The following is a 14,699-nucleotide window of genomic DNA, read 5'->3' as shown; positions in this document are numbered from 1 at the left end:
AAGCTGCAACATTTGGGAGGCGAACCCGCCACATCATGCTTTGTAGCACCACGTATTATTAGCCTTTGAGCTGCAGCTGTGACTTACATACGGCGCTTTACGGCCGTCAATCTGTGCCAAATTTTTGACGAAGCGGGAAGTCTATTCGACCAGAGAAAAGAACCGCGTTGCCAAATATAAACTGCCGTTTTTAATCCTGGGAGTATTACTCGGGTACTGTTCAAAAAATTTCAGCCTATAGATGCGACGCCGTCCCAAATTAGCAGCAATGGTAGAGAGAGAGAGAGAGAGAGAGAGAGAGAGAGAGAGAGAGAGAGAGAGAGAGAGAGAGAGAGAGAGAGAGAGAGAGGGAGGGAGAGAGAGAGGGGGGAGGGAGGGAGGGGGAGGAGAGGGGGAGGAGAGGGGGCTCTTTATTAGAGGAGGAAAGCAGAGAGGTCTGCCGGAATGTTGTCGCCTACATGCTACTCTCCGGGGGAAAGGGAGGAGCGAATATTCACTATAGGAAGTAAGGCGGAAGCGACAAATAAAAGCAGGAAATAAAAGAAAAAAAAGTAAAGAAAATGGAATTAGCTGCATACGTATAGCTTTGAGTGTGTGACGTAACAAGTATAGATGGTTTCACATAGTGATATATTAGCCCTATATTCAGTAAGGCTTGTTGTTGGGCTAGTTGGTATCGGTAGTTGTACATGGTTGGAAAAGCGCGTTTTTGTAACACCAGGGACAAACTCGTTCTGTCTGGTTTTCTTTCGCTCTACGTTTGTCCCTTGTGTTACAAAAAAGCTCTTTTCCAACCATGTACAGCCCTATATTGTCTCAACGACAGCAATTTGGTGAAGGTAGTCAAATAATGCAGCTAGCACCGGGACGAGGGAGACGGCCACGGTCCAAGATGTGCTTTTAGAGTTAGAAAACTGCGGTTCAGGCACTCCATCTTCTGTGCGAGGTCATTTCTTGCTTGGTTGTATGCAGGGCACTCCAGTAAGCTGTGCCCAACTGTTTCCGGCGATCCACGTTTGTCACAGTAAGGGTTTGCTGTTTGGCAATGGTGACAACGGTAGGAATTAGTGAGTGCAGCATCGAGCCGCAAACGATGATGGTGAGTCTCCAGAGGGCGTGAAAGTCGCTCCGGCCGCCTAATCTTAAAACCAGGATTTTTATCACGCAGGAAGCGGATAATAACACTGATCCCCTTCACCACGTCTGTTAGGAGTGGGAGAGGAGTCACTAGGGCTATTCGTTTTTATTTACACGCTGCACCGGTGCAGCTGATGCTGCTTCGTATGCATTGACCCCGTCACGTCGATCCTACACTCGGTGTAGCTAGTGTAGGTGAACAAAACAGCCTCGCTGTCTCTCATTACGTGCGGTATCACAATACCGCTACGTACGCTACCCTCAGGCTATAGTGAGGAGTGACAAAAACACCAGGAGGCTTCATAAGGACTGCGTTATCCTTACGCTGCTTCCTCCTTTACTGAGGATGCAATGTCATCCTCCTTAACGACGAGCAAGTTAACGATTCCTCGTTTCCATTCTCGCACTGGTTAAGAGCGGGAGTGATTACGCCACTGGCGTTCATGAAGAGTGCGAGTTATTCCGCATCTCCTGAGCCACCAAATGCCACTGCTTCTTATAAGGCCGAATAGCAATGTCTGCCCTTACGCCAGTCCTGAGTGTCATCAAACGTGAGCCCCCACCCCGCCCTCCTGCACCAAAGGACATCATGCTTTCCAAAACTCGGTAGGATGCTTCCAGCATTCCGTATAGCCATACTGCTCGCAAGGACGCAAATTCCCGCCAAGCTTAAAGAAAACTTTCTTTCTTGAGGGCCCCGGCATGGCCAGAAAACGATGCCCCTCAAGAAACTTTGATTAGAGTTAAAAGTTTATTAGAGTTAAAAGAATAAAAGTTGACCATGCACCAGAGTCGAAGGCATTGCCTGGTTAAGTGGTTATGTAAAAAAATTATGTACACTGAAAGGGGTTCGCCAGGCAGTGACACCCCAGGTGTTTGTGTAGTAAGAAAACCTCTCATCGTCATGGGTCCGCAAATTAACTAATTGTTGGTACAAATAAAGCCTACATTACCTCCTACACTGAAATGCGTTATTCTAGCTTTATGACTATGTAATATTGCAAGCCTCTCTAAGGGTTTTCGTATAAGGAATACCTTCTTTTGGTGTGAGAAAGAATTACATTTCGACTTCCTCGCTAGTAGCCAGCCACAGAATTGTGAGCGAGCTCATGATACCGTTTCATATGCAAAACGCACACATCAAACATGTGACAAGTAGCCCAAAAATAAGACCAGCAATAAAAATTCTACTCTCACCTGTTCAACTCTCTCTTGCCACTGACTAGTTAAATAGACTACACGCATTTGCTTGGCGCTTTTCGTATTTCTTAAAGGGACGAAGTCTATCGTTTATTGGCGCTTTACTTCTTATTTCTTTTCGTCATTCAACAGGGAGCCAAACCTATTAACTTAACGCAGCTTTAAGCTGTTCTTTTGTACGTGGAACATTACATAAATGCAGCTCATCTTAAGCTCATTTGAGTGAGAGCGAATGGTCGATTTCGACACAGGACTTCCCACGCCATCCCCTCGAGCTTTTTAGAAATGATTCCTATATACGTATACGTGGTCGTCAAGCAGGTTCACACAGTTTTCAAGCGACACCACGAAGCCGCACGCGCGCATGCGCAGGGACTGCGACCAAAAAAAAGCAGTTGGCCAGTACGCGACACGCTTGGCGCGCAGAAGGAGGACCGATGAGGAACCCGGGAACGGTCCTCCAACAAGCGCGGAGCAGCCGAGCGACTGCGAACAATGCGACCGTGCATGGCGGCAGAACCGAGATTAAAAGAGCACCCGAATCCGACTTGGAACGAGCACTGACTTTGACGGATTGCCCCATATCGCCCTCGATGACGTCATGGCGCTAGGGAAGCTTGATCCGTCACAAGCCCAATGACGGATCGATTTGGACCGGCGCGCATTTCGCCCTCTCTCTCTTCGCGTCGCGGTCCCGTTTTTTCGTTTTCCTTTTCTCCCTGGTTCGTCGTCGTCGACACTGCCGTCGTCGTAGTCGTGGCGCCATAAAAAAGTCCGGTTTTAGCGCCTCGCACAATGCAGAGCGAGTCCGAAGAGCGCAGTTCTCTGGGGCGCACTTCCAGCACTAAGCTCCCTCTCCCTCCCTCGAGGACCGAAGTAGGGAGTTCAAAACCAAAAACTGGGAACGTGGGACATCGTGGAACGAGGTGGAACGCCGGCGGCAGTCAAAGAAACAGCCACAGAGGGAAAGGGGGGAAGCCTGACTGATATGATTAACTCGCATTATGAATTTCAAAGGAACTCGGCCTGATTAGAGGGAGCCGTGTTTTATTATGGGGTTTGATGGAACACCTCGCGCTCCCAGCGCCGATCTGTCTCGTTCCCCAAAGTTCTGCTGCCGCGTGTGCGCCGAACTCTCGTTATTGTCATTGTGATCACTCGAACCTCCGACGAGGCCGCTGTGAACGATCGCCACGGACGAAGCCGGTTCTTAATGCTTCCTTTGGCGAAGGGAGTCTAGCGAAGGCAAACATTGCTTGAGCCGATGGAGAAGGCCAGAAGTGAGGATAAAGGAACGACGCAACCTGCTGATAACGGCGGCTGTACAACCGCCGTCTTCGAGTGTATTTCGCCGTTGCCGGAGTGCAATGAACTTGACTACGCCATTTTTATTACTTCTTTTACAAGTGAAACTGATACTTGTTAGTTCGGTGGAAACTGGATCAGCTTCCCGAACTGGACTCCAGCATTTCTTGTGTAAATTATTTCACGAGTTAAATTATTCTGGATTAGTTTGGTTGAAAATAGATCAGCTTCTCAGAAAATGACAAGCTTCTCACGCAGTCATCCCGCAGTGATTTAGGCTGATTACGAGCGGCTGATTGATTGATTGATTGATTGATTGATTGATTGATTGATTGATTGATTGATTGATTGATTGATTGATTGATTGATTGATTGATTGATTGATTGATTGATTGTTATTGGAGTTAATCATCTTAGCGATATCCAAGCTCGACTGGAAATCAGCGAACGTACAGCACTCACTGCACAAACGGTAGCCACAGCGTGCTAAAAGAATGGCAAAGAGACAAAGAATACCTCGGAACAGCTGACGGACCAATTGGCTTTGGTGAACGTGGCCCAGGATATCTTCGACGCTTAATGTTGCGTTTTAATAAAGTTTTTTCCACTTCCTTCATTCTAATAGAGCTCCGAGAAGTCCACTCTGCTGAGTGCGGAATTTGGCATAGAATTTAGCTAGGTATATGCTGCCTTTTTGAAGCAGAAGCACTAACCAGAGCTGAAAAATGTCTCACAAAAGGACTAAAATAATCATATCAACTGTTTCTTGCATTATTTATCATCATTAAAGGACAAGCAGCGACAACAAATTTAATAACTGATTGAAAATGCAAAGCACTGCAGCCGCAAAACTGCGTTCTTCCTCACCACGTGCAAATGACCTTAAAAAATCGTACTCGCGGACTCCTTATTTTTCTGCGCTTCTCACTGCCCGAGGCGCACACGGAACATGTCAGCATGGCAGTCAAAACGGTCGCAACAAGCTCGCTAACAGCTGCAGAAACAAACACAGAGAAAACGAAGTCCCTCGCACTGGGGCCCACAACCAAGCGAGCCTGGGAACCGAACGACTTTCGGAGGGGCACGACACAGCGCACAGGACTCAACCTCACCACCATAGAATGCGCCGCGCTGTGATTTACGGGCGCCAGCGTTCGACAGAGCTGGAACAAGACACACGGAGTTTTCTCAATTCGTGAGCGCCGGGTGAGATACGACCGGTCGAATGATTTGCTGTTCGTCACTGTCACCCAGTAGGCACACTTTGCGTAAACACTCGCTCGGCGACTGGAAGGCCTCACTGAGCGCTCAGATTAGTCTCTGGCGCCGCGCGAGGAGACACTGGCCCCGTGTTGTTCCTGCTCGCGTACAGCGCACGCCGCAATATTACGTTTTTTCCCCCTCTCTCGCCCTCGCACTAAAGGCGCAGTCGTCGGATCAGATTTCCGCACGGGTTTGCGTCTGCCGCGAACAAAATCCGCCGCGGAAGGGACAAAATTTATGAGTTCCACTGCACGTTATTGGTCCTATATACGCAGAGGAAACAACCAAACAGTGCAGGCATGTCTTTCTTGGGGAACGCAGTGGTTCCCACGGGCGCAGAGAAAGGATCGTGTATCTGCGTACGGTAAACGAACGTCTTTTGACGTACACGGTGCATTAGTTTTCCTCCGGATGTTTTATACGCAATATCGAAAGTTTTGCCAAAATATATCGAGTGTTGCACAATTACTTGATAAGAAAATAAATAATAGACGGTTCCGATGCCTCGTTCAGCCTATTTTTTTTTATTTCTAGTAATCGAGCAAAGAGAAATTATAGACGGGTAAATAAATATCAGGTCACGCTCCCACAAGAAAAGATTTTACAGCTTCAATAGTTTGTGGCACAGTTGCTGTAGTCGGGTTGGATTTCGGAGAGAAAAATAGCTTCTCTGTTGTCCCACACTACCACACTCACGTACTCACGTAGCATTGCCAACAACTGTTCATTTTAAAACGCGTAATTCTCCGGGACTTGAATTTGCAAACACTGCGCTCCGCGTATAATCAGACACCGTTCCAGGCCTAGGTCTAAGTAAACCAAGGAACGGGAGGCCGTTTGGCTATAGCCGCTCGTGGTAAAGGAACAGATGAAGCAGTACAGTTATATGTGCGCTGGGCAATGTCTGAACGCCGAAAAGATCGAACTAAAATGGTTTGGGGACCATGTCATCATAAGTGAGTAGCTAACGTATTTTGTAGATTCTACATGAAAATCTTGGGCACACAGTGGCGAAAAATAACAAGAAGGCACTCAATCTGGACAGCAATAAAGAGTATGACGCCCAAAACGAGGTAAGACAGACAGACAGACAGACAGACAGACAGACAGACAGACAGACAGACAGACAGACAGACAGACAGACAGACAGACAGACAGACAGACAGACAGACAGACAGACAGACAGACAGACAGACAGACAGACAGACAGACAGACAGACAGACAGACGCCAACAACTTTATCGAAAGAAATACTTGAGAAAAAGTGGGTAGAAATGTGCAGGAGAGAGAAAGGCATATCAGAAAGGAACATCTGAACAAAAGCTAGTGCCTCGCTCGTTGAAGACAGAACAGGTTGCTTGAGAACGAAGAGCTTTGTAGGCAAGTATACTGAAAATTGGGGGGCTTGCGTGGTCTAGAAACGAAACAGAGAGGATTTGACGCTATAGGAAGGCGGTCATTACTCCCCATAAATATTCATGTAAGGGAAATGGTTTTATATCTGAAGCCGTGAGCTTTAAAGATAATAGAAACGCCCGCGCAACAAATGGACCCGGAAAAAATCGTCCCAGCTCCGAGGCAAGAGGCAGCAGTCCCAAGATCGACACTGGTCGTCCATAAAAACTGGGAGGATGGGTAGAGGGAAAGGGTTCAACCACTCCTCCGTGGTTTGATGCTAACAGCTAATTAATTATTTATTATTATAAATATTCAATGCACGATCCTATTTATGCCCACCACCAGTACGGAGGACTCTCCCGACATGGTAGATTTCACCCGAATACTACACCAGGAAGGCCAAATTCTATTCTGCTGAGCGTGTCTCGTGCCTGTCCCAGGAAGCCCTCCAAGCACGGTAGCGCCTATCTGCCGTGGCCGGTGTTATTAATTCCATCGAACCAGGCAGCACTATAGAGCTGAGGGTACATACACGCAATTACATGCGTAATAGCTTGGCTTGGGTCTAAACTACTGCCACTGAAGCGAATGCCTGGGACGAGCCTTTTAGCAGCTTTCTTATATCTCGAGGACTGTGACACCCCAGGCATACCTTACAGCTGGTGAAGCGCGCTCGAAAGGCAGGTACCCGCCGCGGTGGCTCAGTGGCTAAGGCGTTGTGCTGCTGAGCACAAGGACGCGGGTTCGTTTCCCGGCAGTGGTGGCCGCTTTTCTGATAGAGTCGAAAAGGCAAAACGCCCGTGCGCTCGAGATTTTGACGCACGTTAAAGATCCCCAGGTGGTCAAAATAATCCGGAGCCCTCCACTACGGCGCGCCTCATCGCCTGCGTTGCGTCGGCGCGTTAAACCCCAATACAAAGGCAGGTGATGTTAAAATGGAATAACATGCCAGTGACAAGCTTTATTGCTCAGTTTTCTGAGTCCCGCGGACATGCTATGTTTTAAACGCACATTAATTAGAAGATGCCTGTCCCACTGGTTTCTTCTGTAAGGCGTTGCTTCATGTCGGAATACCGTTTTTTTTTTACGCCAGAAAAAAAAAATTAACAGAAATATTGCAACGGAACAGAGTGAAAGGCGTATGTATAGCCACGGGAAAGAAGAGAATATAGCAAGCCCTTTATACACATGCCTTGACACAGGACATTTCTTTTCTGGCATTATAAGACACACGCCCTAGCCTGCTTTTATGTGTACGTTCTTAAAGAAGTCGTAAAATTAAAAAAAAAAAGAAAGCTTGGCGTGTATCGTCAAGCTTTCCATTCGTGTATCGATGCGGCAGCTCCTCTACACCTAACGGCAGATGGGGCTTTCAGGAAACACGAATCGCATCCATTCTCCCTACCCCCTGCGACACGCCTAGCGATATATACTGGTGCATTAATCGGCTCGAACCATGGAAAAAAGAAAAACCATGGCATGAGCAAAGGTAGCAATATTGCTGCTGTTTTGTTTCTTTATTTTTCTTTTTCGTTTATGGTCACAGCGTTTTTACGTCTTTGTAGCCAATTAAAGTTAAATGCCTGGTTAAAGAATACCAATATTAATGTTGAATACTTTAAGGTGGTGGGAACCGGCTTCGCTTCCTTTGATCCGTCAAGGCGCAGATAACCATTCAATTGAGCTTTTCCGAAGATATTTAAAAAAAAACAATACGCATCCGACCCGATAAGAAAAACGTTTCATTCGTGTAAAATACAATTTTAAGATGTGGTACCGAAAACCGGGCAACTCATAGTTTTAATTCACGAAGCAAAAACGATATTTGCAAAGTGCGTAAACGTTTGAAGGAGCGTTCGTCAGATACTGCACGGAAATCAAGAAGGCAAGTTTTATCGCACTGTTGTCAACGGTACTATTTACGCTAATGAGGTTGATGAAATTTTATAAAACAGAAAACAAAAATTTACTCGCGACGCAGGGAATGTGTTCTAGACAAGAGAAAAAGTTTCGCCGCAATATTGGGGAAACGCCCATACGATTAGAGAAAGCGCACAACGTCTCGTAAGCAAACGCTTTTTGGCAGGCGACCATTTGCCTCTGAATAGCATGCGGTCACCTACAGCGTCATTTGGAGCCGCTACTAACTGTAATCACTTCACGGTTCCGCTAAAACACTGCTTAGGTTCATTTGAAAGAACAAGCAGACTTCGGCTGTGTCGATTTGTTCTTTCGCGATGTATACTCACCCAGCCGGTTGCACTTCGGATGTGATCGTCGTACGTTAGCGATGATCGAATACTACACGATTGATTGATTATGAGGTTTAACGCGCCGACGCTTCACAGGAGATAAGGCGCGCCGTAGTGGAGGGCTCCGGATTAATTTTGACCACCTGGGGACCCTTATCGTGCGCCGAAATAAAAACAATACTGCATCATTACACCCTTGTTCAGCTGTTGGTAAAAAAAAAAAACACCCAAAGCTAAAAAGAGTCGATTGTTCCACTACTCAAATACAAACAAAAAACAAAAAAAGATCCCTACTACGCTTCTCTAGCTCGCCCGCATGGGCTTAGTTTCGAATGGCATACGCTTAGCAAAGCGCGTACAGCTCTGAGCACTTATTCGCTTCCGTGGCAGATGGCCGATCGTGTGATCGACAAACTCATCTTTACATACACGTAAGCGCGCACTGCCAGAATAGAGCGGGGGAAAAAAGAAAAACAAAAAGAAGAGAGCCCGCGCTCGCGCAAGCCCCGGGCTACGCAAAAAGAAAGAGGCACGCGAGATTGCGCATACATCCGCGCAAAATCAGTACCGCCACCGCACGCGGGAAACCTCCATAATCGTGCATTTTCCGTGTGATCACCCGCCGTGGATCCCATACACCCAGCGCCTCGCGAATCGTCCCGACACATGCTGCCCCCAGATCGCGGCGACCAACCATCATTTCCATGCGAATAAGTTCTCGCCCTCTCTTCCCCAACTCCCTATCCTGTCCCTCTTCTTCCCATTTTTTTCTTTCCCTATGCGATAGGAGCCGCACGTCGACGACCGCGCGCAGATACAAACGTAAACGTTATTGCGCCGCGGGGCAGAAAACGCGCGATCAACCGTTCTCGGCCCGGCGAACAGTGCGGATCGTAGGCTACATGAGCGGGCTCAATTCCCTTTCTCTTGCGGAACGCTCCGCGGGACATCAGACGGCCGTCATAAAGCCCCGGAGGCGTGTTACAGCCACCGGGGCAGCAAGAGACGCGGCCAAGAACCAGCGACGGCTCTTCGCGCGAGGGCTGTTCCTTGGGCTAGCCACGACCGCCGCCGCTATCTGAGTTCGAGCCGGTTTTTGACAAATAGCGAAACTCGATACTCGAAAAGGAAGAACCAAATATCGGATGCCGAAGAAGCCCCCCTTTGGTGTGTGTCGTTCGTCCTCACCCTCCGACGTTCGCCTTCTTCACTTCTTTTTTCTTTTTTTTTTTTCCTTTTTTTGGGGAGTTTTTTATGCTTAGCCTGGTTGTGCGAGGGGTGTTGGGGGTGCGCGTATATGGTAGCGCGTTGGCGCCGTCATTTTTTGCGGGGCTGGAGGTGTCGCCACGCGCTCTCTCTCTCTTTCCGGCGTCTCGCTTGCGCAAAAGCCTCGCAAAAGTTCTCGTTTACTTCTAAACTGCCTTTTTACTCTTTACAGTTTACGTATTTCCCTCGCTGGGATGTTTTCGTAAGTCGACGCGTGTTGTCGGGAACCCACGCGGGAAACCGCGGTCTATCACCGCGGGTAGTAACATGACTCGGCCCCGGTCTCGACGCCAGCCGCCGTGACAGATGCCGGCGGCCTGCAGTATGCTTGTCCCGTATGTGTACACGCGCGGCGAACTTGTCGCATCTGTTTGCGAGGCGCTCCGTCTTTCTTCCTTTTCTTTCCCGTCGCCTAATGGCGGCGCAAATCACCTTGCGCGCGGTTTTTCTGTTACGTGGTGTGGTGGTCCCGACGCTTAAAAAATGGGACTGTGGCTTGGGGACGGACCGGTTCTATGGTCTTGCGTTTCGTTCATTTGTTTCAGTCCGTGAAATATCGGTACTTGCTGGTGGTAGAATAGGCGCGGTTCACGGGCGTAGATTACTGTCGTTTTGTGCCTATGGGAGTCGTAAGGCCTCCTGTACAATGATTGGATGCGCATTCCCTCGCACTGATCCTAACACTTCAAATAATCCAGTAAATACTAATTATAATGATATCGCTTTGTTGGCAATCACCATCTATTCGAATTGTTTCGTGGTCCTTGCTGTAGTGTATTCATACCCGTTGTAACGAAATTTCGCTTATAACAAAGAAAGTTTCTTGTGCTGAGAACTTCGTTGTAAGCGGGTTTGCTGTAAGTGGTATGCGTTGAAGTTCTTTGTCAATTGGCTAAACTGAACAAAAAGACACGCTGATTTTCGTTGTTGGCAATTTAGAAGCTAAAATTTTAAACGCTGTATTCATCCGATTAGGCAACCTACGCAGTGAGCTACCAATTCGCTGCAAATCTACGGTTTTAGCATAGTGACGAGCGTCGTGTTGTAGTAGACCGAAAAAAGTTTGCGGCATTTGCACAACACAAAACCCGCTATAGCGGTGCACTGGCGGAGACACCCTGACGCTGTAACTTGTTACACAGGAGGTTGCTGGTGTGACTCCGAGCCATCACGGTACTTCCGATGCAGATGATACGCGAAAGAGTTCGCGTGCACAATATTAAGGACTCGTTAATAAAAATCCTGATTGTTCAAAGTCCGAGGTACCCTGCATCTTACAGTTCAAGTGTGTATATTTTGGGCTAATTAAACCCAAAGATTTAATTTCGACTGGCATTCAGAGAGCTCGGAGCACGTTCAAGCTTAAGGTTCTGTGAGATACACCATGTTTAAAGCTATTGGCCGCGAGGCCCACCACTGGAGAGGCCGGCGCTGCGATCGTTTTGACGTCACTTGTAGGATCACCGTTCCTATCTTGCTGCGTAGTTGGCTTGCAGCGCGTGACGCTTCGCTTAGGCAGCGCGTTCTAAAAGTATTTTCGTGTTAATTTCCTTCGTTTGAAGTTAATTCTCAGTGCGTCAAGCGCAGTTCGAACTATGGTGACCGTATAACCGTATCAACTGCGGTAGATTATCCGTAAACACCATGAGCGTGATGGTGTATTACGCATGCGACCGAAGCGTAAGCAGCGGCTTGTTTCCCCGATCAACAATGTGGACTACGACGATCGCCGAGTGAAGTTTCTAGATTTCCCTTGTTTGCAAGAAATGTATAAAGCAGGAATTCGTGAAGCGTTAACTGCTCGTTAATTAACGACGTTAATTAAGTCATTAACGACGTGTTTCGCCTCGTACGCAGCCTCGCCTTCTGTGGGCAGTCATGAGTTTCGAAATTGATGCTTGAGAAATGCCGGCTTACTGTAAACATTACAAAACACGCTGTAATTATAAATTACCACGCCGAGCGCCTAATGAAAACTAAATATAGCCTTGTCCGAACCCGCTCGAAGGGGTTAAAAACTCGCGTTCATACCATTCATACATTGCGGACAAGTCGCGAAAAGTAAACATCAGTCGTGCAGAGTACAGGCTACAGCAGTGATCGTTAATCAAATCCGGGCATGACTATAAAAACATCGTAGGGGAAATAGGCACTGATTAAGCCAAACTGCAGGCCATAACAATACTTTTAAGCATGTGCGGCGAAGCAATCTGATCACCGTTTTCGCGTCATTCATTTACCAAGCAATACGAGCAGTTCGCGCGGTGAGATCAAAAGTGAGCGACGCGTTTCCGTCGCTGTTACAAGGTGTTTGCTTGCACACACATGTCCCGCCACAAGTATTTCATAATGAATTTACAGCGTACTTTTCTCGGCATCAGTTGCATCGTCCTTGGCGTTAGCTGGCTGCGTATGTAAGAGCTGTGTGGGTCGCGATGGTAGCAGCTACCTAAACGCGGCGGTGTCGCCGGGAACAAGCGAATCGCTGATTGCTTGCCCGAATTATTTGGTTTACAGAAAACTTTTTTGGTGATTTGCATCAAATCCACAAGGAGCGGGCGAGACGGTGGCCACAACAACAACAAAAAAAAACGCTTCCGCATACGCAGGGGAAATGTGTTGTAGCAGACGACAACACGATTCGGCGTCCTACAAGTGACGTCACTCGTAGGTGGCGCCACGGTATGTCCTCGAGGCCAATACCATGTTTCCCGATACGCAACATCACACGGAATATTTATCAACATTTAAGACAAACCTAGTCGTACACCGTCACGTATCCCTGCTTACTCTCAACAGGAAGAGGCGGAGTATAAAATGGATGGCCGAGAAACTATCCTATAGAAGCCTTACAGGCTATAAGGCCTTCGCATCAATCCAACATAAGCCGTAAGTTATGACTGGCAAAACCGAGTTTTCATCGTGCACTTCGCGCTCACGATAGCGGGCCAACCGAAAGCGGCCGCATCCACGGGGAGTAGAAGAGGCGCCCTCGAACTATGTCTGTCTCCGCACTTCCATTTGGAATGACAAACTGCAGGCTAACTCTCCATCCACGCCCTCCTTCGACGAGGCGCGAAGCGCAAAATCAAATAAGCTCTCTCCGCCCTACGCGGCCGCGCGTATTCCGGAGGGCTCGGAAACACTTGGCAGCCCCTGGCCCGCTGAGTCGCCCTCTTTTCCAAGCGGAAACACTAACACCACCGCGGAATGAAAGATGAACGCCGAGGAAAAGAGTGGATTCCAATTCTTCCGCACAGACAGACTGAGCTACGCCGAGCCAGAACGTAAAAAAAAAAAAACAGAAACAAAAGAAACACACACGGCCGCTAAAGGGGTGAAACGACTCGCCAGATAAGAATTGCCTAATATTTTTTTGAAAGAGTGCATTTCTACGCTGCGCGACTGTGTGCGCGAGTGCGAAAAAGGAAGCGGGGCCCCAGAGGGGAGGTGCGGATAGTATATATAAAAATAATATTTGGCTGAGTGAGGAAATCCCGCATTTGCACTTTGAGACGACGGCTTGGCTCGGCTTTGGCGGCGGCGAGGGAGCACCTCCCGACGGATGTGCTCGAGCAGAAAAGAACCATTTTTCAACCACGGGCAGTACGGGCCTATATAAAGATGCACTCTGAGCAAAGTGCGGCGGCAGCGACGGCACCGAGAGAATATCTCCCACGGACCACACGTCGGTGCTGTCGAGTCTTCCTGCGGCCGAAGTCTTGCACTTAGCGGAATTCGCGCACGTGCGACGAAGTATACGTGTGCTCTCAGAGACATGTCGTGTGCTTTCTTTCGAATACGGTAACAGTGCATGAGATGGCCTGATGGGGAAGAAAACAATTGGGGTTGATTCCTCTGTCATAGAAATCGGTAAAAAGCGAAAGTTATATGTGCAGCGAAATCGGCAGCTGAGCATGATTTGCGAGTCGCCGGCTGTCTTGTGGGTGTGCTTGGCGAGCCACGTCCTGCTGAAGGGTCACTTCGGAAAAGGTGTACTGGCGTCATTTCCGTGACGGATACGACGTCAGTGAAATCTTGGTGTATCCTGGCATAAAAGACTTCGTGTTAAAATAGAAAACCTGAAAACGAACAACCCTAAGTATAACGTACTCTTTAGTACTAAAGATTGCTTCATCGCAAGAAGACCCTGTATGTAGGGGTTCATCCTTTACAGGCCGCTTGCTTCGTGTACTGGCGTCACTTCCGTGATGAATATGACGTCACTCAAATATTTCTGTATCCAGGAATAAAACACTTTCGTGTCAAAAGCTCGCTTGATTGACAGTGCGTATATTCTTTTAGACCGTTTTGTGCCGCAAACGCATTCTTAAAAAATCGCAAAGCAAATTCAAGCACTGCATGGGTGAAGCTATACCGGCGTTAGACGTCAGCGTACAAGTGTTGTCGGGCAATGCGGACTAGCCACGGCCTGTTATTAATCTCTTCTATGCCGTGGATAAAAAATTTTGATGCGGGAAGTTTTGTTTGTTATACTTTCTTCGCGCTAACCTGTACAGACCTGAAAAGTATGTCAGGGTTAAATGAGTGAAACTCACCTCTCGTCCTTTGCTCCTCGGAAAGTTGCTTTTCCAGGCTCTCTCGTAAATTTCGTTCCCGCAATACTTCCATCTTGAGCTCAGCTGTCAAGAGAAAAAAAAAAAAACAAGTTGGCATAGTTTTGGTTTCACAACCGTTTTGCCACACAGAAACATAATAAAAATTAAGCCAGAAACAGCACAACGATATAGTACATAGCATACATAGTTGAATCGTCTTTATCATGCTTTTTTCATGTTTGTGTTTGGTTTTATCGTACTTGGTGTCGCTCGCGCCAGCGCGAGGCAGAGTATCTTTCCCTTTATATTGTTCCTGTTC

General features: G+C 47.8%; 1 protein-coding gene across 1 annotated transcript in view; it reads right to left on the bottom strand.

Moving 5' to 3' along the window:
• Positions 1–14,699, bottom strand: part of LOC144175231 (uncharacterized) — a 170,491-nt gene that overhangs the window by 11,787 nt on the left and 144,005 nt on the right. Inside the window, exon 5 of the mRNA XM_077704336.1 lies at positions 14,381–14,464. Coding sequence (XP_077560462.1) covers positions 14,381–14,464 — 84 coding nt within the window. The remainder of the gene's footprint in view (positions 1–14,380; positions 14,465–14,699) is intronic.

The sequence above is a fragment of the Haemaphysalis longicornis genome, unplaced genomic scaffold (genome assembly GCF_048455015.1).
Source record: "Haemaphysalis longicornis isolate Haplotype H1 unplaced genomic scaffold, Haemaphysalis longicornis Haplotype H1 scaffold_3, whole genome shotgun sequence".
NCBI classification, from domain to species: Eukaryota; Metazoa; Arthropoda; class Arachnida; order Ixodida; family Ixodidae; genus Haemaphysalis; species Haemaphysalis longicornis.
The sequence above is the reverse complement of the archived record's forward strand: the minus strand, read 5'-3'. Positions and strand labels throughout refer to the sequence as shown.